The sequence below is a fragment of the Crocodylus siamensis genome, chromosome 3 (assembly GCF_052110815.1).
Source record: "Crocodylus siamensis isolate JL-2025a chromosome 3, ASM5211081v1, whole genome shotgun sequence".
Classification (NCBI taxonomy): Eukaryota; Metazoa; Chordata; order Crocodylia; family Crocodylidae; genus Crocodylus; species Crocodylus siamensis.
In genome coordinates this window covers 1,625,711-1,649,659 of record NC_143397.1, presented here as the reverse complement: position 1 = coordinate 1,649,659, position 23,949 = coordinate 1,625,711, and the positions used below count along the sequence as shown (strand labels likewise).

The following is a 23,949-nucleotide window of genomic DNA, read 5'->3' as shown; positions in this document are numbered from 1 at the left end:
CCCAGGGTAGGAGCCAGCACCACTTCCCTTGGAAGTTGGTTCCAGATCCTAGCCGCCCTGACCGTGAAGTCATTCTTACGGATGTCTAATCTAAACCTCCTCTCCAACAACTTGTGGCCGTTATTCCTTGTTATGCCGGGGGGGGGCACTCGGGGAAACAAGGTCTCTCCCAAACCCCTTCTGGTCCCCCCCCAGTGAATTTATAGACAGTCACCAGGTCCCCCCTCGGCCTTCTCTTGTGAAGGCTGAACAGGTTCAGGTCCCGCAGTCTCTCATTGTAGGGTCTGCCCTGTTGTCCTCGGATCATGCGAGTGGCCTCCTCTGGACCCTCTTCATGCTGTCCACATCCCTCTTGCAGTGCGGCGCCCAGAACCGGACGCAGTACTCCAGCTGTGGCCTGACCAGTGCCGCACAGAGGGGGAGGATCACCTCCTTGTCCCTGCTCGAGATGCATCTGTGGATGCAGGACAAGATGCGGTTAGCCCTGCCAACCGTGACCTTGCATTGTCGGCCCATGTTCATCTTGGAGTCAGTAAGACTCCCAGATCCCTTTCTGCCTCCGTGCTCTCAAGAAGGGAGTTTCCCATCTTATAAGTGTGCTGCTGGTTCCTGCTGCCCACGTGCAGCACCCTGCACTTGTCAGTATTGAAACGCATCCTGTTTGTCAGCCCACCCCTGTAACCTATCTAGGTCTTGTTGCAGTCTTTCCCTCCCTACTAGCATGCTCACCTCACCCCAAATTTTGGTATCATCAGCAAATTTAAGCAGGTTGCTTTTCACCCTGTCGTCCAAATCACTGATAAAGAGACTGAACAGCGCAGGCCCAAGGACCAGGTCCTGGGGGACTCCGCCACCCACTTCCCCCCAGGTCGAATGTGACCCGTCCACCACCGCCCTCTGAGTGCGACCCCTGAGCCAATCTGCAATCCATCTGGCCGTGGAGGCCACAGTCGCCCAATTTCTTAATGAGGATGGGGTGGGAGACGGTGTCAAAGGCCTTGCTGAAGTCCAGAAAGACTACATCCACAGCCACACCTGCATCCAAGGCTTTTGTGACCTGATCATAAAAGGCAATCAGGTTGGTCTGACATGACCTGCCCCTAATCAAACCGTGCTGCTTGCCCTTGAGCATGATCTTGAAGCCGGTCTATTGCAGATGTGCTCCTTGATGATCTTCTCAAAGAGTTTCCCTAGGATTGAGGTAAGACTGACAGGCCTGTAGTTGCCCGGGTCCTCCCTCCTCCCTTTTTTAAAGGTCGGGGCCACGTTGGCTATCTTCCGGTCATCTGGCATTTGGCCTGAGCACCACGAGCGCTTGTACAGCCATGCCAAGGGCCCTGCAATAACCCCAGCTAGCTCGCTCAACACCCTGGGGTGGAGAGCATCTGGACCCGCTGATTTGAACACGTCCAGCCCCCCCAGAAGCTCTCTAACCTGGTCCTCCCCAACCCGAGGTCTGGAGGCGTTCCCCTCGAGTCCGTCTGGCATCCCGGTGGGGAAGTTCCGGTCCCTGCACAAGAAAATGGAGGTGAAGAATTGGTTAAAGAGGTCTGCTTTCTCCTCTGGCGCAACCACCAGATTGCCCAGAAGATCTTGCAGGGGCCCTATGTTTCCTGGTGCCTTCTTCATCCTCCCTATGTATTTGAAAAGGGACTTTTTATTATCTTTGATCTTGGACACTAGTCCGCCTTAGCTTTCCTGACAGCCGCCCTACAGGCCCGAGCAGAGGAGGTATACTCCTCTTTGGAGACAGCACTCCCCTTCCACCGTGTGTACATTGCCTTTTTGGCAATCAGGCATTCCTGAACGCCCTCGGTGAGCCAGGGGGGCTTTTGGGCACTCCTGCCCCCCCTTGCTTCTTGTTGGGATGGTCACCCCTTGGGCCCTGAGTATCGTCTCCTTAAGGAACAACCACTCATCTTGGGCACTGAGCCCCCCTGCTCTTGGGAACCCCAGCGCCTCTCCCACTAATCTCCTCAACTCATTGAAGTTGGCCCTCTTGAAGTCTAGGGCTACCGCCTTGCTGCAGGCCCTTGACACCCTGCGCTGGATGGTGAATGCCAGCAAGCGATGATGGCTATCACCCGGGGGTCGAGGACCTGGAGGCCCCTGACCAGGTCATCGCCTGTGGCCAGGACCAGGTCCAGCAGGGCATTTCCCCTGGTGGGACCGTGCACCTCCTGGATTAAGTGGAGGTCCTGTATCTCGGCCAGGAACCTCCGGGAACGGTCCGACCTGGCCGACTGTTCCTCCCAGCAGATGTCCGGGTAATTAAAATCGCCCGTGACAACTACATCCCTTGCCTTAAGTGCCTCTGCAAACTGGCCCGAAAATTCCTGATCCAGCTCCTCCCCTTGGCTGGGGGGTCTGTAGTAGACCCCCACCGTTAGATCCCTCTCCCCACGGCCCCCTTGTATCTTGACCCAGAGCACTCCCGCTTGCTCCTCTGACCCTGTTCTTCTGGCAGAGGATGTGTATTGCTCCTTGACACAGAGCGCCCACCCCGCCTGCCTTCCTTCTCTGTCCCGCCTGTAAAGCCGATAGCGAACTGCCCAGTCGTGGGATGAATCCCACCGCGTTTCTGTAAGCCCTATTATGTCTGGGTCTAAACTGGCTATTCTGAGGGCAAGTTCCTCCTGCTTATTCCCTATACTATGAGCATTTGTATGTAGGCATTTAAGGCCTTTCCTAGCTGCGTGTGCCACCCCCCGATTTGGGAGACTGTCTGGACCCCTGTGTCTTACCTGGGCACTCCTTGCATCTGTCACCTGTCTTGCTGGGGTCGTGTCTCCGTGTCTTCCTGCGGCCCCCTCCCCCGGCGAGGCTAGTTTAAAGCTCGCCGTATGAGATCAGCCAACCTGGAAGAGAAGACATGCTTGCCTTTGGGAGAGAGGTGAAGCCCATCCTGCCCCAGCAAGTCCCCCGCCTGAAAGCATGGGGCATTATCTAGGAACCCAAGGCCTGCCTGGCGGCACCAACTGCGTAAGCGCCGGTTGACCTCGCCAATGCAGGCCCCGTGTCACCGTCCCCGCCTGCTCACCAGAAGAAGAGAGGAGAAGACCACCTGTGCCCCCGTCTCCTTAAGCTTGCCCCCCAGAGCCTTGAAATCCTTCATAATGCGGTCAGGGTTGCCCCTGGCCGCGTCATTCGTCCCCATGTGGATGACAACCATGGGGCACTGGTCTGCAGGTCGGATGTAGGCTGGGATCCTCTCCGTGATGTCCCTGACCTGAGCCCCAGGCATGAAGCAGACCTCTCGCGTCGTGGGGTCAGATCCAGGTGTAAGTTAGTGCTGGTGGCCCTCCTGCAGCCTGGGGGTGTGAAAGAGGATGGGACCATTTCTGCTTCATTGGGGTGGGATGTCCTGGGGAATCTCTCGATGAAACCACGTGGGTCCTCTGAAGGATGTGCTGGCAGAGACGTTGGAGGATTCGGACCCATCTGGAGTGCCAGCTCCCCATTACGATGTCATGGTGGCATTTCCAAGGGTCTCCCCAGAGTTGCCCTGCCTGGGTTGTTCTGATCTTCCCACCAAGGTGCACACGGAAGTTTATGGACTTGTCTTCTGAAAGTGCAGACCAGGATTGAGGAGGTTTTTGAGAAGGATGAAGGCCTTAAAGGTCCTGGTCAGGTCCCTGGCTTTGGGTCAGCCTGTCTTCCACAGGGACATGTTGTTTAGGGGTAGTAGGGAATGGTTAGCCCTTCCTCAGCAGGAGCAGGCTCCCAATGGTGGAAAAGGCAAATGTTTTCCTTGTGTGCAAAGGGGACAGCTGGATTGCCAAATGACATCAAGTTAAAGTGTGTGCAGATGGGTGGGTAGGGGGATGGGGACACTTGGCTTGTTCCCATCCCACAATAAGCAGACTTTACCGGGGCAACTTCCCCGTCATGAACCGGCTAACGTGCGGCACCTCCTCCCCTTTAACCCAAAATAATTGTCAGCAACCTCGGCTAAGGAGGGCGCTGCGCACGCGATCTGGGACTATCGAAGGACCCTGCGCCCAGCTCGCGACCTCCTCCTGTGCTACCCTGCTCTTTGGGACCCATCTCTCTCGACATCCGGCGAGCCTGCTTCCGATTGCCGTGAGCCGTGCGCGGGTGGTCCGTTTCAAAGCCAGGGCCAGACTGTTCCGGTGCCGTTCTCCCACGAGTCGGGATGATACGGATGAACAAGGGGGAGAACAGCCCTCGTCTTTGGTTCACCATTGCCACAGGTCGAGAGATGCTTGGAGCCCGGCTGCTCTGCCCCTACTGCGCAGCGTCTTGCTATAAGTTGGAAGAAGAGGTATCCATATTGATTCAGGTGGGCAGGGAGACATCGTGCTTTTTGATCATGCTGGAGGGAAATGGCTGTTTGTGTTTCCTGCTTCCTCTCCTCTCCTGAACACAAGATGAGAGCTTGGTCATGCCTTTCTGACCCTGGTGGGACTGGTTTGGAGAGACGTTGACCTTGCTCAGAGAGCATCACTTAGTCTTCCACAGTGTTCCTGCACCAGGGTAGGGCAATGCATCTGGACCTTGTCTCTCCGCCAGGGAGCCTGGTTCCTCAGCTTCGAGGACACGAGAGGTCTTCAATTTACCAAGCGAGATCAGAATAATCTTTTTGGGACTATTGTTTGTTTGGCTTCCCTCCTGCGCCCAGGTGCGCGCCACCAGAATAAGCCCACTTGCTCCAACTTGGACGCACCAGGGCTTTCTCCAGTGTTGGAGGTTGTTCCAAGCTCTCCTTGGTTATGGCAAAGGTTTGCCGAGCTGCTGGTTTTCCCCAGCTCAGGAACTTGACGTGGCTTTGGAGACATCCTTTTGAAATGTTTTTGCAAATTTCTGACCTTCAGTCCAGGAGCCTGTGGATCTTCGGGGTTCGGCTGGCGCTCAGACCTTGAGCGCCGACTCTGTGCCACCTCTTGCAATTTCTGATGGCCAGCACCTTGCGGGGAGTGTCTTCGAGTGTAACCTGCCCAATACTGCCTGTTACACAGAGACGGCACACGGTAGGAGCCTCGCCCCAGATCTTCTGGCTGAAACAGGCTTTCATTACAGTGCTTGCTCTGTCTCGTGGCCCGAGCTGCTCATAAAACCATGTATCCCTCCTTTATAGGCAAAGTTATTGATCTTGTGTCTCAAATACTTCTCCTCAGACAAGGCTTTGCTATTTAGCGAAGTCATGCAAATCCAGAAAGGAAATCATGATTTCTGGATTTCATGCAAATCCAGAAAGCTGCATGATTTCCTTGCGGCCTTTGAAAAACTGCTTGAGGGCGATGCCCTGCTTTCTCGGAGGCAGGCGGGCCTGGTGAACTGACAGCCGCTTCTGTCCGCAGGAGTGACTCGACTCTCAAGCAGAGCCCTAGTGCCACCCTGCAGCAAAATTAACTAAGTCCTCGTTGCCTGTGGGTTTCCTTCCTCTCGCAGGGGACATGGGCTCCATGATCACGACTCTCTTTGTTCCTGGCCTTAATGTTAAATTTCTCACGTGGCTCTGCTTCTGCAGCTATTGCCGAGAGGTCGGTAGCTCATCCGCTGTGGAGGGAGAGTGCGGGGCACGTCTTTGTGAGCACAAAGGCAATAACAGCCTTATTAAGCTCGAACATGAATGTGCTCCTTTCTCAGTACCCGTTGAAAACAACTTTGGGGGTTAATGGATCTCACGCAGCTTGGCATGCTAAATTAGCCTCCCCCAGGGATTTGCCCATAGATTGACATTTCAATTTCTTCCCCAGGAACAGGATGTTTTGGGGGTTTTTTTTCAGTATGACATCTTTAGGTCTGCAGCTCGTTATGAATCAATCTTCACCCCTTAGAGAACAAGGAGGGGAAGTCTGCATTAGTGCGAGAAAAGTTTGTAAAGCTCGTCCCTTGCTTGCATTGCTCTGTGACGTGGCGAAGCTCATCGAGTTGCACATGAGGAGAGTTGTATTTTTCGTGGAAGTAGCTGGAGGTGTCACCGGGCGGCTGCATGTCCTGGTAGCGGTGGCCCGGAGGGCGGTGCTGACCACTGCTGGCGGCGGCTGTCTTTTCCCCTGCTCCCGCAAAGAAGGCCGCTTGGTCCCTTGAATTGTACTACTGGGAATAGGTAGCAGCACGCTTCTCCTTTCTTTGTGCTGATCCCGACAGGAAAGGAAGTAAATACGTTTTGAAACTCCTGCAGAAAATATCACCACATTTACGTTACAATAAATACTGAGCTTGTGCCTAGGGACCTTGCCCATCACAGTCACAGAACTGCTTAGAAACTTAGGACCGTGACTGCGGATGTTATGAAAAGCCACATATTCAAACGCCTAGCGTCTGCCGTGTTGTGCTGCTGTCCTGTGTGAGCATCCCTCTTATTTGTGGCTCATCAGTCGGGGCCTGGTCTGAGCTCAGTTCAGTTAATGGAAGGACTCCCGCTGATCTTAGTAGGCTTGGATCCAGCCTCACGCAGAGACTGACGGAGACAGACCTGCGACCTGGCAGCTGCGTTTGTGTCCACGGACAAGATTTCCTGGAGATCAGGTGTAAAAGGGGCGAGTCTGAGGAAGGCGTCAAAGTGGTGGAAGTCCCGAAGCAACGTGCAAACAAAGTGAGGTCCAGGCAGCGATTGCAATACGGCACGTGCCTGCTAAGGGATCTTTTAATTGCCCCCTCCCCTCTCCAGTGTCGGAAGGGGTGACCTTGAGCTGGGCACTGCCCCTGGGGACAGCTTGTCCATACCTTTGGGTCTGCGGTGCCGATGGCTCTGTTACCTGCTGACCTATAATAAGTACCAGTGCTGGCACCCTGCTGGACCGGGTGATGCCAGAGCTCGCGCTGAGTTTACTGTTCTGCAGGCAGCTGGGACCGAGACGGCAGGGTGGGGTAAACTGCTCGTGGGAGCTGGTGAGCGACCCGGTGCTGTCTGCAGAAGCCCTGCAGGAAATGCTATGACGTGGGGATGAGAGGGACTGAGCCCCAGTTAGATGAGAGGGTGAAAGTTATACTGCTTCCCTGTCTCCTTTCATTAGTGCGCCTGACTCCGTCACCGCAGCTTGGCTGGATGGAGGGAGGAATTGCTTTCCATGGAGCTCTGCCCACCCCTTGCCCGCCCTCCCTCCCCATCCCTGTGCCGGCAAGAGCTCAGCGCTACTTGACTGATCCCAAAGCGGCTCCACTGCTCCAAGTCCCCCTTGATACCCCGGTCCCTCACTTCAACCGTTTATTTCCTAGGGGGTTGAAATCCAGGATACCTCATTTTAAGAGGACAGGCCAAAAGCAATTGCTCTCCTTTTATTACCATGACAACCAGAAGCTCTTCAAAAATAGAAGTGTTAGAGGGAGCTGCACAAATAAACTCCAGAGCTTGACCTGCTCAATGCTGAACAACCCTGAATTGTTGCAGAAATCCCAGGCCACTTAGATCTTGTGGCTTCATGGAGACGTGGTGTCCTAAACTCAGAGCGGGCTGAGGGAGACCCTGCTCCTCTACCCAGTGCAGCTAATGGCCTAATTTCAGACCTGACTGCCTGCTTTCTTCCCCACAGAGCATGAAAAGAACCGGCTGTGCAAGAGCGCGGACTATATGAATTTGCACTTCAAAGTGAAATGGCTGTACAACGAGTACGTTCGGGACCTGCCTGCCTTCAAGGGGAAAGTGCCCGAGTATCCAGCGTAAGTGTGTTGTATCCTCTGTCGTAAGTCCCGTTGCTTGCACACTCTCATGTCTCCTTCGGTGGGCTCACTTGTTTCTCCCATAGCCTTCTCCTGACTTTCCATCTCTTTCTGCCTCCTGTCCACTATGTGGACAGACAAAATTGCTCTCCCCCAGCTCTCTCTGGTCCTGCTCTTTCCTTTCATCCGTCACCTTCCATTTGGTACGGTGTCTCAGATCAGCCTCCAGGAAAAGCGGTCATGACCAGAGGTATCCCTGGCACTTGCACACTTATGGGATGTTGTTTGAATCAGGCGAGCTTGAGCATGCAGGCAGTTGTGAAATGCTCAGCCTGGTCAAATGACCATGGCTTTTTCCAAGGATCGTTTGGGTAAATATTTGAAATCCCTGGCAGAGGAGGGAGTCCTTGCTAGCAGAGCTTCTTTAATAGGCGCTTTGCTTAGTGATGCACTGCCAGCATCCTAGATCTGGGTGCAGTAGCACCTCCCTTTCCTTCCCTGAGCAGAGGTCTCCCAGGTCTCTGCTCCCCTGCAGCAAACCTGTCCTCCTCCCTGGGCCGATGTTGGCGCTCATTAGGAGAGCTCATTTGTGCCTCCCATTGAGCGCACACCTGGCTGGTTTGCTGGGTGAACAGGTACGTCTCTGTGATGTGAGTCTTGCTCTCGGGCAGAGCTCGCCCAGTTCAGCCTCCCCAGGGAGGGATCCCCAAAGCTTTCCTGTAAGCTGCTTTGAATGGGAGGGAAGAGGAGAGGGGGAGCAGGTGGCTGCATGTAGGTGGCTCTGCTTGGATGGAGGCCAGGGTGGGTCCGAGGGTCCTACCATGTGCTGTATCACCATATATTTTGGCAGTTTCATGTCCTGGATCATATGAGCCACCTTGACCTGTGGCCCCGGCTTGTACCTGAGACTCATCATGCCTGCGGGCAGCACCATGGCATTAAATACTGGAACCTAAGATATATCGTGACTGTGGTACTTGGGCTTCCTGCAAGTTGCCAGTACAGCATCCAGTTGGACATTGGCAGTTTGAGTGTGCCTGGTCTAACGTGTCTGACTTGGGACGTGTGGTGTGATAACTGTTCCCAAGGTCCATAGCCCAAATCCAGATTATTAAAGCAATACGAGGAAGTGTGGTGGGTCCAGTGCATAGGACTGGAAGTCTTGGAGGTTTGTTTTTCCCTCTTGGCTCTGCGTCTGCATCACTGTGACTTTGAGAGAGTCATTTTGACTGCTCTCTCTCTTAGCTTCCCCATCTGTGAAATCAGGATAATGATGCTGAGCTTTTTATTTTATTTTTTTTAGAGAGCCCTGCAGTCTGTGGATGGGAAATGTTGCCTGAGTGTCATTAAGTCTCAGTACAGATAGTCTAGCTCGCTGGCTGCCTGTAGGGTGCCCGTTACCGGGGTGTACCTGCGCCTTCGTCAGCATCCTCTGCTGCTTAACGATGCTAAAATTTAAAGCCTTAAAAACAACTAACTACGTCTTAAGACTTTTTCAATCACCTTGCTCACCTGTCAAAAATATCCCTGTGGCGCCAACCATAGCAGCGGGTTAGTTTCCTTAGACACTAATTTGCTCAGTCACATACTATTTTTAAACACCGCCATGCCATTAAATGCAGAATTCTCTGCTTCAGCTTGAAATATCAGTAAGCTCCTCAAGACAAACCCAAATGCCATCGTCCAGACAGCAGCAGAGACTTCTGCTCTCCTGAATAGGCAAGGGGCTAAGTGCAAACCTGTCTAGGACCCAGCGGTGTGAGAGAAGACCCGCTTCTGGTTGCAAAATCCGGCGAAGGTTTCCAGGTGCTGACTCCTATATTTCTCACTTGCTTTCAACTCTCCAGCATCACTTTCTGAAACTGCTTTAGCATCATAGCCAGCAGCTGAGTAAAGGAGCCTCCACCTGTCCTTGTCAGCTGAAAGCTTCGAGGAGCCAATTCCCCAAAAGCAGTAACTTTTTTTTTTTGTCCTTCACTTAAAGAACTGCTTACTCTGTTTCCTTTTAGACATGTTAGCTCACATCTGGTAGCACTGTTGTGGCAGACTAAACATTCTCGGGTAGTCCAAGGCATTTCTGCCTTTGACTTCCAGTGTAGATGGACTTGCTGGTGATTTCAGTGCCCAGTGATGCCAGTGTTAAGCTGCTAGATTGCAACCGGTAGCTCCAGGTGGTCCTCTAGCTGCACAGGTGCGGCAAACTGTTGCAAGTTGACCCCATTAGTCCTGCCTGTTCCTACAGCAGGATAACAGGTGCATCGTAACAGGTGACTACGTCCTTTTTCAAATCAGTGAAGAGATTTCTGTCCACAACCTGAGTGCACCAGGGCACCAAGTACTCAGCGTAATAGTAGGTTTGGCCTCATCCAGAAAGCCCTGCCTTTGCTTTCCTGCCTGTTGCTTGCACGCACAGTTGAAGTTGCTTAAGGGTGTCTTTGTGTGTACCCAGGGACTTAAACACGTAAACACTGTGTTTCTCATGGAGCACTGGCTCAGCAGCAGCTCTGCAGAAAAGGACCCATGGGGACAGTGGACAACAGTGTTTAGGAGCCAGCAGTACACCCTTGGTGCCAGGAAGGCTACCAGCATCCTGGGCTGCAATGGAGGAGCTCTGCCAGCAGATCGAGGGCAGCGATTCTTCCCCTCTGTTCAGCACTGGGGAGGCCACATCTGGAGTCCTGTGTCCAGCTGTGGGCCCCCACTACAGAAGGGATGTGGACACACTGGAGAGAGTCCAGTGTTGGGCAGTGAAAATGGTTGTGGGGCTGGGGGACAGGACTGGTGAGGGGAGGCAGAGGAAATGGGCTGATTGAGTCTGCAGAAGAGAAGACCGAGGGGGATTGAACAGCAGCCTTCAGCTCCCTGCAGGGGGGCTGCAAAGAGGATGGAGCTGGACTGTCTTCAGTGGGGGCAGATGACAGGACAAGGAGCAGTTGGCTCAAGTTGTGGCATATTAGTCTAACTGCACAGTCAGGCTGCAATTTGCAGAGAACTTCTGCCTTGTGTCCTCTAACTGAGTCAAAAAAAGCACCACTTCCACCTGTACATCACATGGCAATCAGGGGGAAAAGGGCATTTGCCACCTAACAGCAATTAGAACCCTCCTGTCTGAAACAAATGGAGTTTAGATAACTTCAGATGCAGTTTCTTCAACAAATATTTTTAAATACCTTCCCTCATCTCTTGGGTCAGGGGTTAAATGTCTTCTGTGATCAGGGAGTGCTTTCCCTGTGTCATTCGCTCCCTGGGCACGAGGGCCAAGCTTTGCAAAGTCTATTTGGATGGAGAGGAATAGCTCTGCATTTATGCTCTAATTGGAAGTTGTTTGGCCCAGTATGCATGGGAGCCCACGGAGACGACGGTACTTATCTACAACTATGTAATTAGGTGCTTCAAAGTGGTGCCAGCTAAGGATTGCACAGAGGGGTGCAATTTGCATTGCCCCAGATAGTATTTGCCCCCAGAGTGACTGCAGTTCATGACCCAAGTACTTCATTTTGCACCCTGAGCATTTTCTTAGGAGAGCTCTCCTGTCAGCTTTCTAGGGTCTTCCCTTGCTCTTTGCCTAGGCAGTTTGGTCAGACAGTGAAGCCATTGCACGAAAGCAGGTTGATTTATTTCATTAGATGTATAAGCCACTCTTGGGGCAGCTTAAAGTATGAGAGCAAAAAAACACAGATGCACACAAAACCCCCCTTAGAAAAATGAAATAAAACATTAAAATACAGCAGTGTAACAAGCCTCCCCTGGAAATCCACCCTGCCGTCCCTCTCTTCTGCCCCTCTACTAGGAGGGCCCCCTGTTCCTCTGTCCCCTCTCTCACTGTCTCGCCCTAGCCTGTGCCTCCCTGTAGCTGTCCCCCAGCCCCAATCATCCTCCTCTTCCCACTGGAGAAACACACGGTTCCATGTAAATGGTTATAACTAGACATGCAGTGACCTGCCTCCCCCATCTCCACCTCTGCTCCTGTAGCCCCCACCCCAAGGAAGCCTGCAGGCAGTCTGTGCCCTTCCCCTGTCCAGCGCCAGCGGCCATGCGGTGCTGCAGCGGGTCCTGGCCCTTTTCCTCTCTGGACTTGCCTTTCAGAGCAGGTGTTTGCAGGGCTGGGCGGCAGTGTCAGCAGAACGCGTCTCCCGCCAAGCTGGACCCTCTCTGCATCCTGCCCAGAAGCACTCGGTGGCTGTGCTGCCCCATTCCTGCGGGGTAGGCTCTGTTCTGTGCCCCAGATGTGAACAGTGCAGTTGGCAGGAGCTGGTTAGTCATCTCCCCTCTCCTGTGCAATACCCACCAGTTGTGCAATGGGCCCTTGCCTGCCTCCTTTGTTGAGCTGGTACGGGATGGGGCAGTGAGCAGCTAGCATTTCGGGGCCCTGGAGAGAGATGGGGGCTCCTGGTGGTGCTGGAGCTCTTGGGCCACAAATGAGTTGTGCCGAAAAAGCAAAGTTTTCATTAGGAAGAAAAGTTGTCCCCGAAAGCTGGAGTCCTACACACGTGCCAGCCTGAGCCTCTCGGCAGCATTGCTGGGGTGCAGAAAGCTCTTGATGTTCCCGTTGTCGTCTTGGTCGGGTGTTGCGGCTACAGACAAGCTGCTGCTGGCATTTAACGTGGTGCCAGTTGCCATTGCCAGCGTTAGCTTGGGCGCGCAGTAGATTGCGGAGCACGGAGGGTATTTAAGGTCACCTAGCATGCTTCCAGTTCGCGCTCGCTCGTGCACGCACATGCTTGCTCACACTTGCTCTTGTCTGGCACATTATTTCACATCCTTTTCAAACTCCAGCAGCCCATAATTAGCACCATTTTTCTGAGCTCGATGTTTGTTTAGTGAAGGTTGTGCTCTGCTGTGCAGCTCTGAGTGCTTTTTTTTTTTTCCAGGCATGGGCATGTTTTCCCCTGATTTGCAAGCAGTGTGTTTGGTAATATTTGGGAACGAGATTTGCCGCAGCTGCAGTATTCGAATACTTGCAAAAGACTGAACAGGGGAATGAATGCTCAGCAGACGCTTCATCCCATTGAAACCTTAAAGGATATGCTGCTGCTTAAACACTGACAAAAAACCCCCAAGAAGACAGAGCACAGAGGGTCTGGCTCTCCCAGGATCCATGTCCTGTTGTCAGCCCTCTTCTCCTCTTGGTTACATGTTCAGATCCAGCCCATCTCTGTAATGATCATAACGTGCACTAGAGGCCCTTGGCTACCTCCACTATCTCCATCCATTCTCATCTGTTATGTGTCTTCATCCATGCCCATAGTGCCTGAAAGCTTTTACCATCTGGAAGTTGTCCAGTGCAGCGAGCCAGGGATCTAAGCTGGTGCCAAGGGAATCGCAGTCCAGGGACACAAAGGAGATGCCCCCGTCAGTCAACTCCGGTCTTTCTGGCCAGTTCTGTCCCGATTTTAAGCTAGTCTCTCGCCTTCCCCCAGATGGGAAGCGAGGGAAGCCTGCTGCCTTCTTTCCATGCTCTGACTGCTCCTTTGATTCAGAGCTGTACTTGTTGGCACCTTTCACCAGTGTTAAATTCACACCTGCTCTTACTGTATTAAAAGATCATGGAACAGGTCATCAATCTTTCTAAGCATCTAGATAATAACAGGCTGTTCAGGAGGAGCCAGCATTGATTTGTCAAGAGCAAGTCATGCTTGACCAACCTGATTTTCCTTCTATGACAAGGTGATGGGCTTTGTGGACGGGGGGAGAGCAGTGGATGTGATGCACCTTGACTTCAGTGGGGTTTTTGACAGTGTAACCCATGACGCTCTGATTAGTAGGCTAAAGAAATTGCTGTCTAGGTGGATGAAACTACTGTAAGGCGGGCACAGAACTGGTTGGATTGTGTTCTCAGAACGTAGATAGAAAGGGCTGAGTGTCCAACGGTGATTGAGGTGTCAAGTGGGATTCCCCAGAGGTCAGCCCGGGGTGTAATATTGGTAGTGATTTGGAGCGTGGGACTGGTGCACAGCGGCAGACTTGCAGATGACACCAATTTGGATGGAATTGCAGATGCTTTGGAGGGTGGGATTGGGATGACACTGATAAACTAGAGAGAGAGCCCACAATCATTGGCTGGAGTTCAGCAAGGACAAATGCAGAGTCCTGGAGCTAATGGAGAAATGCTGTTGTGCACAAACATGAGTTGGAGAATGACTGATTAGTTGGGTTGTGGTAGTGCAGCCAAAGACCCGGGGATTATAGTGGCCTGTGACCAGAGTCCGACTCAGCCGTGTCCTTTTGTTGCCAAAATAAAGTGGGGGTTGGTTTGTGCTAGCATCTCGGGCTGTATTAACGTGAGCGTCACCCGCAAAGCAAAGCCTCCACAGGAATACTTGGTCTAGTTTGGGCGTTTCAAGAAAGATGGAGACGCATTGGAAAGAGCCTATCAGAAAGCAATAGAAGTGATTTTAGATGTCTGTGCTGGAAATATAGCATGCAAGGAAAGGCCGGAGAAGAGAGATCTGAGTGCGTGTTGGCTCTAACTGTTTGCAAGTACAAGAAGGGTGGTTGTCAAAGAGGATGAGGTCAACAGTTGTCTGTGGCCACAGGAGAGAAGACGAGAAGTAGTGGTCTTCAGTTGCAACAAGGGACGTTTGAGTTTAGCTTTTACGAGGGACTGTGTAGCCCTGAGGGTGAGTTAGCACTGGAACAGACGCCGGGAGAGGTTTGAGTGTCTCTCGGTAGAAGCGTGGATCAGACGCACTTGAATGAAACAGTACAGACAGGGATGACCTGCCTAGAGCAGGGACTTGGACTAGTTGGCCTCCTGCATCTCCTTCAGCCCTATTTTTCTAAGGCTCGGTGCTCGATGGGCACTGCTGGTCCTCTGCGCCTGGGTCCCCACTGGGGGATGGCACAGTGCCCCCACTCAGCCGTTAAGCTCTCGTTACATGAGCATCCTCCTAGTCAGGGTATTCCCTGAAGGTAGAGGATGACAGGCTACCCCAGAAAAGACCCCCACTCCTCCCTTTCTCCACCCCTGCAGGGTCCTATCATTTGCAAGCACAGTGATAGGAAGCACTCATGCACCAATGTGAGCAGCGTGCCAGTGCACTCGCATGTCAGCTGCCCTGGGACGAGTGACCAAGTGGGAGCACGCAGGTAATATTCAGACAAAACCGTGATGAGGGTGCAGCTGGGCCTCTAGCACTGGACCAAATGGGGATGAAGTCGATGATCCCGCCGCTGTGAAGTTCTTCGCATCGCCGAGGCGTCTGTCCCATTCCTGAGGTTCAGGTCTCTGACTGCATTTCTCGTGGTAACTCGCTCTCTCTCTGTCCTTGTCCCCGCTGCAGGTGGTTTGAGCAGTTTGTGATGCAGTGGCTGGATGAAAACGAGGAGGTTTCCCTTGAATTCCTCCATGGAGCCCTGGAGAGAGATAAGAAAGACGGGGTACGTAGGTCCCTTTGCTAAGTCGTAACTGAGCTTCAGTGTCTGGGAACCCAGCAGAATTGCTGCAGAGTCAGAAGCCTTCCTGCAAGCGCAGCCTGTTTGGTGTGGTAAATAATTTGGAAAGCCCTTTATCTTGGGTCTTTGTCCCTAGGGCATCTTGAACTGTTTTAACCTAATGGAGAGATCAGAGCCAGGCACTTCACAAACTCTTTTTCTTTTTCTTTTTTTTTTTTGCTTCTGCTGATGTTAAATCTCTATCAGCAAGCGACCTGATATTCTCCCATCTTTCTGTGCCTGTAAGGCACATTATTGAAACACAAGACACTAGATGTGTGTGTAATCATGGTGGGGAGAGCACCCTTAATCCATCTGCATAGTAATCAGATCTTTTTTAGCCTCACAGAGTATTCCCACGAGTAGGTAAAGAGGCTTCCAGGTGTTTCAAAGGCTCAGCGGTTTAGCAGCCTGCTACAGTTTCAATGTGATCACTTGCTTACCTTGCCTCTTTTTAAAATAGAGAGCTTCATCTTCTTTCCCTCCTCTCTAATTAAACTAACACATGTCATCCAAGGCATCAGCAGTGCTTGCTGCTCCCCAGTTTTTTTTAGTCATGGTCTGTCTGATCTGGGCCAGTGCTGTCATGAGGAGTTAGGAAAGGTACGTCTCCATCCGGGTCCCAGTATAAATCGATGGCGATTGCCTGCCCAGCTGCTTGGGGCCTGCAGGTGAAGTCGCTAATTCTGGAGTGAATGAGTTCAGTGAGGAAGTAGCCCCCGCTGCTACGCGGCAGACAGTGCTCAGGTGGCAGGAGACACATGGGAGATGGTGTTTCCATTCTGGGCTTTTTGACTGGCCTATAGAGGCTTTTCAAATAAAACCCAGGAGCAACCTAAAAATACCAAATTGAAATGTAAAAACACTGAGGAAATCCTGATGCTTGTTTAACAACTGGGTCATTAGAACACGGTTCTGTTTGTTAATTTTTTGCTCCTTCTGCGTGGGCAGTGTTTGCATTTCCATGTCTCCAGCAGCATTGTCTGAGGTGGGACTGTGTTGCCCGCATGTTGTATGACGTGGACCACGTTGGATGCATGTTTTTGGGAGTGTGTGCAGCTAGATCTTGTAGTCTTACCAACTGGAGGAGGCACAAGCTGCCTTAGTAGCCTGCAAGTGTGAAAACTCCTGAAATTACTGCTTGTAATGAGCCCCCCACCTGGCCAGAAATGGCAAATTGCTATTTGCTGTGTAGTAGATTTAGTAGACTCCCTGCAATACCTTTAGAAATCAGTCAACACACAAATCCCTGCCCCGAGAGGTAAAAAGACTTCTAGGAGCTGCCAGCTGCCCCCCGCAGATCGCTTCAAAGGGGCCAGCGATTGCCGTGTGTTCAGTTCCAGCAGACGTCGGAGCACGCGCTGTTCTCCTGCTCGGTGGTGGACGTCTTCACCCAGCTCAACCAGAGCTTCGAGATCATCAAGAAGCTGGAGTGCCCAGACCCGGTCATAGTTGCTCGCTACATGAGGAGGTTTGCCAAGGTAAGAGAATAGCATTTACCTCTTCAGCTGCTCCCACCTGCACAGGAGACTTTTTAAAATACTTGGGAGGATCCTGTCTCGTCTGTGTTTGGGGCTTGATTTTTCTTGTCATGTGCTGCAGACCTCCCGCTGCTGCTCCCAGCAGAGGAGGGAGAGTGACGCTGTTTGTTGGTGTCTTTTGTCTTTGCAGACGATCGGGAAGGTGCTGTTGCAGTACGCCGACATCCTCTCCAGGACCTTCCGGTCCTACTGCTCCAAGGAGAAGCTGGTGAGAAACGTCTGCTGTATTTTGTGCTTTTCCTCTTTGAATCCCAAGCGCTGTTGAATCGTTCTGTGGCAGCCGAACAAGAGCTTGTGAGGGGTCCTCTTGCCAAATTTGAGTGAGTGGACTGGGAAGCTATAATGAGTTGCTTTTGAATCGACCCCAGAGGTTGGAGTTTTAGCCTTTGTTTGTCCGTGCTTAAAACAAAGGGACTCATAAGCACGGACTTGACCCTCAACAGGATGATGGAACGCAATTGTACGATTTCCCCCCATCATTAACCGGGCTTTGTTCTTTCTCTCAGCCCTGCATCCTGATGAATAACATCCAGCAGCTGAGGGTACAACTTGAGAAGATGTTTGAGGCCATGGGTGGTAAAGAGGTGAGTGCGGCTGGCTGTCGATGCCCCCATAACTCCTGCCCTACTAGTTATTCTAACCATTGTGGCACCAAGAAACTGCAGTCAGGACGGAGGCACGTAAGTGTGAAAGGGCACGCTTCTGGAGGTGTGATGTCTGGTGTCACACAAGTCCCAGCAGGGGTGGTTGCAAGCAAGAGTGGAGGAGGAAGGGATGAGGGAACTAATAACAGGACGCGCTCATGTGGCCGCAGTGAGAGGCTTCAAGCCTCGTTTTAAATGAGATACAGATGTCAGTGAGCTCTCCATTCATCCGTCCGTCTGTCCATCATGGGCATAAGCCATTTTGAGTAGCATGTAAATGCAGGCCAGTAGCTTTGCTTGGAATAAATGATCAAAAGGGAATGTATTTCACACACACACGTGCGGTGTGACACAGTCCTGCTTGCTCTTTTGAGAACTGGGGCCGAGTTTATCAATACCAATTCATTTCCCAGTTCCTGTGGGATATTTTGGGCAGTGTAGCAGATTCCAGGGAAATGGAAAGCATTTTGTTTCCAGACTTGCTGTTTACACTGAGGGTGGCTGGCTGTAATCTGTGTGTCTCTCTGTTTCCCTCTCATTGCTTTTCAAGACTCAGGAGGCTGAAGAAAAGGAAGCTGCCAACGTTAGGAAAACTATTGTTTTTCTCAAGCCTGAGGGCATTTCCTGTTGTTGTGATGTGGTAGACTGAATGCTGAGAGGCTGACTCCATGGTGGCATTTCACTGAAATGCAGCTCAGCTCTGACTCTGATCTGCTGGTCCAAGCGTCTCTGGTGCTCAGTGGTGTAATTCCAACAAGTGACAACCGTCCTCTTTCCCTGGCTGAGGCAATGGGAGGAGCTGAAAGGTTTGCTACCTCCGCTGAAATGTTCCAGCAACCTTGCCCACGTTTAGGCTTGCAGCCAGCCTTGAATGTCAGCACGTTGATGGCTGCTGGCTGTATTTCGCCCCCCAAAGCCTCGCACCTACGGTGCAAAGTGTGTAAATAGTCTTAAGAAGGTGTTTACTTGCACATTTTGGTTTCTAATAAGTGACCTGTGCTTGTCAAGTGGCTTCACAAGACTCTGGGTTTTGGCCTCTGCTCTTGTCTTGCAAAGGTGCTTCTGCATTTGGCGTGTAATAGTTAGTGGATCACGCAGATAGACAGCAGTGGGGTAGCTTGTGCTGCGGCAGTGCACATCTCCAAGCCAGACTCCTGCTTTACCCTCCTGGCCCCACATACCTCCCCCTTTGGCTGCCAGCTTTAAGAGGAAGGTTGGAGAGGGCTCTTGGTTAAGCCAAGCCCACAGCTTGCAGGTTAGGGCACTTCTACAGGAAGTGTGAGCTCCAGGGTCAAGCCCTCTGAGTGAGGAGGGGCCTTGGATGCGGGTCTCCCCCTGTTTCCCTTAATCAGAATGAAGTGTTGGCGTGGATGCAATGAAATGATCGGTGATGCCAGTTCAGTCTCTCCTCCAGATTTATTGTACACACAAGCTATCCCACTGCTCAAGCAAAACCCCAGACAGCCTGTAAAGGTGTTCTTTCACCAGCTTTCCAAATGATGGCACAAGGACTCATCCAGCTAGGCATTGTCCCAGCACCCCTGGACCAGCATGGTCTCCTCTGGCTTGCTGACACTTCCCCAAGCTGAAGTTGTTTCCTTAGTCTTTTATATCCTTTTACAGCCCTCATCTGTAAAGCATTTATTTTCATGCCGCAGCTCCTCACCCATTACCTTTTACAGGGTATCTTTCCTCATCCATCTGTCACTGTCACCCTCGGCCTGTTTTGACCTTCCTTCTCCCTCCCGGGCTGTCCTTGGGTCTTCTGCTTCTCTGTTCGGTCTTGTTTTTCTGCATCTACAGCTGTCTGCATTTTGTCGTGCCTACAGCAGTCGTTGCTTCTGTGCTTAGTTGCCTCTGCGCTCATTTTGCTTTCAGCTCATGGTGTCTGTTCAAAGGAAGGGAAGGAAAACAAAAGGCATCAGTTGTACCAGGGCAGCTTTTCAGGCCTACACCTCTCCCAGGGCGAGTAGCCTAACCAGGAGGCTGTTCAGCTAAAAAGTGGGGAGATTCTCTTCCTTTTCTTCCTTCTCCTTCAAGCAGGTGCTAGTTGTGTTTTTTGTGACCGATGCTTCAGAGGCTCACGGGGAACTAGACCCTTCTCTGAGGGGAGCAGGATCCCTGCAGAGCATGAGTGACTGGAGTGGATCCCCTCTGGGCATGTTCAGAAGAGCAAGGTGAATTGCAAAGGGGGAAAGAGCTCAAATCTGCATAGGTGGCCCTAAACACCCCTCGTGCAGCCACCGTTGCTGGTATCAGCACTACCTCCCTTTTTAAAGGGGAGCTGGGTTTGGCCCTTTGTGCTTGGGGTGCCCAGACTTGAGTGGTTCTTTTTGCACCTCCTTTTTACTGCATCGTGGTGTAAGGAAGCTGTAGTCTGGCTTCGCCCAGAAGCAAAAGGCCGTCCTTACAGAGGTCCAGGTGCTTGGCAAGACCCTCCTGCACACTCTGCTCTGCACGGAGTCAGGTGAGTTTCCCCCAGCCTTTTCTTTTGCTGCACCTGGCCTCCAGTCTCCTCGAGAGGTGGTCTGTCAGCATTGCCCTGGCGTCCAACCAGGCGAGGAGGCGGGCAGGGAGCTCAAGTGCAGATCCTGCGACTGCCCAGCCAGGAGCTCGTGAGCCTGGTGTCCAGGAACTGAGGTGCGCGAGAGGCCATTTTCGATGCTATCTATTCACCTTCCCCAGCAGCCACTGCTCACCAGACACGCTTCATTTCAGTTGTGCCAGGTGCCCGAAATGGCTGGCATCACCAGGTTTTCCTCTTGGCATCCAGTTAGTACTCTGCTGCCTAGAATAACTCCTTGTTAACTCCCTCACTGTGCGGTTAGAGCAAACGTGGTGTCATCCTCGTTCGTCTGCTGGCTACTGTGATAGTGATTAGACCTGGCTACTGACTCTCATGTAGTAAGATGACAGCCCTGAGAACAGAGCTGCCGACATGCGAGTCTCCATCTAGGATCCAGTTTGTCCTCCTCTCCCTCAAGATGGATCATTTCTTATTGCCCTTTCCCACAATGCGTGCAGTCTGTGCGGTCTCTGCGTTGTGCAGCCGTTGACACAGACGTGTAACAGCTGTCCCTCTTGCTTGGATGAAAGCCAGCAGTGGAGCTGTTTTGCTGTAGGAATAAGGAGTTATCGCAGGGAGCTCTCTTTGGTGCCCTAGGGAAACACGTACTATTTTGTGCTACCTGGCGCATTGTAGAGAGGGACTAGCACCAGCATGGCTTAGTTGTGTGACTTCACTAATAAAAGTAGGAGCCGTGCATAAACCACATGAGGCATTACATTGGGAGACCAATCCTGGTTCCATGCTGCTAGTCTCACGCATTTTTTGACTGCATTGGCCATGTTTTGCTCATTAATCCCTTCTCCACTGGGAGTACTTTTCATGCCACAAACCTCTGAATAGCTTTCAAGTAACAATACCAACCTCCTACCCGGTGCTTTTCCTCAGCAGGTCTCCAAGCACTTCTCAGAAGAGATTGGCAGTACCCTCCCCATTTATAACGGGGGTGGCAGGCAGGGAGCAGGCAGTGGGCACTGGGCATGCTGAGCTCACGAACTGTGAAGTGAACGTGTCCTTTTAACCATGAAAAGTGACAAGGGAAGGGTGCACTGTTTGCCTCCAGCCTTCTTCTGCCTCTGGCAAACCACATCCCAAAGGCTTCCCAGCAGCAGAGCCTGGATCGCAACCTGCACCTCCCGCGTCCCAGTTGCATGCTCCATGCAGGAGCCTGTGCTGCCTGATCCTGGGCTCCTCCTTTCTTCAGGAGCAGAAGACATCTGGAAGGAGAAGGCAGGCTGCCTGTGTTTCTCGCCTTGCTTAAAGACCAGGCATGGCTCAACTTTTCAATAACTTGTTTAACTCACTACTTAGCCCCAACATGGCATTCGGCAGGTCAAGAAGTAAAGCCTCCGTACCACCTATGCTGTTGTGCATCTAACTTTCTCCGCTCGAGTTGCTCTGGACCCTGGCTCTGGATCAGCGTGGGCAGCTGACAGTGGGCAGCATAATCCTTTCTATTTTCATTAACCCAGGATGACTCTGTGCAGCCCACTTGCTGCCTTTCTCTGCCTTTCACAAGTTATGAAATCATCAGTAGGTTTGCGAGAGAAGAGCTGACGTGTTACACTGCCCACTACTCAGTCTTCTCCGTGCCTCAGATGCCCAATTAAAAAAGTGTAGAAACAGGCTGTTTCTGCAAAGTCCAAGCCTGCAGGGTAAATAGCAGAGCTGAGAATTATTTAGCGAACCTGGAGAACAAGCAATTGAGGAGCAGATTTGTCTCCCTCCCATTTTATGCTTTCAACTATTAGCTAAAGCTGTGGAGTTAATGCTCCAGTAAACTCTCTCTCTAGTGCTCAGCTAGATTTTGCCGCATCCGAAATCCTCACTTAGTCACAAACCCCGGGATAGCTCAAGAACAGCCATGTCTTCATTATACGAGCTTTTGGAAAGTGTTCCCAGGGTCCAGGCTCCTGCTAGCAGCTTCCCCTGTAGTTTGTGAGGCTCCCATCATGTTGACACAAGATTGAGGAATGAACAGGGCTGCTGGGATGGTTCGTTGCTGATATGCTGCTGAAAGCACCAAGAGTCTCTCTGGGAAGGTCCCGTCAGCAGACGTCAGCTGGAATTAAAGCTGCCAACATCATGCTGTCAACATCTGTCTGTATTAAAGGTAGAGGAGGGTTGTGGCTCACACACTGCACCAGGACTCGTTGAAAGGCGTGAGCACTTTCTAGCCCTGCTGCTGACCTCGTGTCAGCCTGGAGCAAGTCGTCAAGGCCCAGGTCTTCAGAGGTGCTGAGGGACTGGGGTCCCACTAAGGTCCCTGGCAAGCTTGGAGAGCCTGGACCCTTGCCACACAGCTTGGGTTCCTTGTCTCTCTTGGGATGCATGCTGCACATCTCAGTTATTTTTACAGTGCATGTAAATCCTTCAGTAAGACATTATGGAAGGGCTGGGTATTATTTCTGTGAGAATCCAAGCATTTGTTCAGGGGTCGTAGACACCACATAACATGCATCGTCCCATGTTTGTACAGCGGGAACCTTTTGGTTGGCTTTATTCCTGTGTATCGTGCTCCATGCACCCAAATGCAGGGATCAGAAAGCTCCGTTAGACGCCTGCCGTACTGCTGGGCTCCTGCCTGCAGCAGAAATGCCACGGTCATGATACGCATGACGACGAAGACAATTCCTACAGTCCAAAGTAGACACAGCTTCATTCAGGCACTTTTATCAGGGCGTTGCCACGTGGGCAGAGAACAATTTTCAGGTACGCTGAATGCCGAAGGGAGTCTGTGAAGGTCTATAACTTGTTCCTAATTCAGGTACGTAAGTAACAGAAGCGGGCCCTGCCCTGCACCGTCCTAATGGACCTAAATCACATACCGATACCTCCTGCAGTTTGCGGCCAGCCAAGGAAAGCTTATTCTAGGCATGAGAAAGTTGGCGAATGCCTTGTGCAGTCTCTTTTTCCTCCTGACCTATGAGCAGCTGTTCAGAAAAATCAGCCTCTCTGGGATGACAAAGGACTTTGCCGTCACTACACTGAGACATTCAGCTGTAGAGCCAGCTTTCCTTCTGTTATCACTTAGCAGCTACTAATGTGTAAGAAAGCAAAGGCCAGAAACCTTTATTTTAATTGAATGTCAGATGCAGTCTTATTAATTGCACCTGAAGGAGAGGGCCGTCAGCCCTGGGGGGAGTGGACACTCTGCTGCATAGCTCCAAATTTGTCTGTCGCTTCTTGGCCAGAAGCACCGGGAAGGATGCAGCTCGTGTCGTGGGCAGGTTCTCCCGAGCTGGCCTTTTCTGGCCACTCAAAGGTTGGTGTTGATGGGATGTAAAAAGATATCAGTGTCCCGCTTGTGTGGCTGGAGGGAAGGGTCATGACTGATAGAATAGGAAGGAGACGGCTGAAGGCATTAATCTCACCTTCCCTTCTAACTTTTCATGGCTAAGATAACTCATTCATTGCACAGTTCATAAGCTCAGTCCTCCTGGGTGCTGCATAGCATCACTCTCACTGAACCCGACCCAAAAGATCCTGCAGCTCCAATACGTGCCCAAGGAAAGATGTTGCAGAATATAAGGAGCTGGGAGGTGATCAGTACCAGTCTCTTCAGCCTTGTCTTAGCCTTGTGTTAACCCCCTAGATCAAATGGCAGAATATTTGCTTGAAGTGTCCTGGTAAGTCTTGGAGAGTGAAGCCAGGGTCTCCCCTAGCAGACGGGCCAGGCTGTGAGGAAATGTTGGGTGTTGTAGGTCGCACACGCTGAACTGCAGAGCCTGTGTCTCGTACACATCCAAGATGCAGGGGGACAGGCCAGTAGCAACAAAAGCAGCTATTGGGAGGCTGTAAGCATATTTTTTGATCACCTGTAGATTCCCTTCCCCCCCCCATGAGCTCTGTTAATTGGCGTGATTAGACCAACAGATGTGATGTGATGTTCGGTGCTGCCTGCATGGAGTTAGTTACGAAGCTAATAAAACTGGGAATTCATTTTAATAAAGCAGCGACTCTGTGCGAGCAGTGCTTAAATCACTGTAGCATCACTGGCACAGAATCTGACCAAAAACATCCTGCAGCTCCAATACACATGCAAGGCCAGTTGTGGGGCTTTTATTAGAGCTGTTTCGATTTTTTTTTTTTTTTTTGAACACTGATCTAGGAGACTGCTCTGTGTACTTCCAGACAC

At 51.7% G+C, this 23,949-nt stretch overlaps 1 protein-coding gene across 3 annotated transcripts in view; it reads left to right on the top strand.

Annotated features, from left to right (window-relative positions):
• UNC13B (unc-13 homolog B) overlaps positions 1 to 23,949 on the top strand; it is a 326,084-nt gene that overhangs the window by 255,428 nt on the left and 46,707 nt on the right. For all 3 annotated transcript variants that reach the window (XM_090037508.1, XM_090037507.1, XM_090037509.1), the window contains 5 exons: positions 7,500 to 7,626; positions 14,910 to 15,006; positions 16,398 to 16,541; positions 16,732 to 16,809; positions 17,108 to 17,185. In XM_090037508.1, coding sequence (XP_089893634.1) covers positions 7,500 to 7,626; positions 14,910 to 15,006; positions 16,398 to 16,541; positions 16,732 to 16,809; positions 17,108 to 17,185 — 524 coding nt within the window. The remainder of the gene's footprint in view (positions 1 to 7,499; positions 7,627 to 14,909; positions 15,007 to 16,397; positions 16,542 to 16,731; positions 16,810 to 17,107; positions 17,186 to 23,949) is intronic.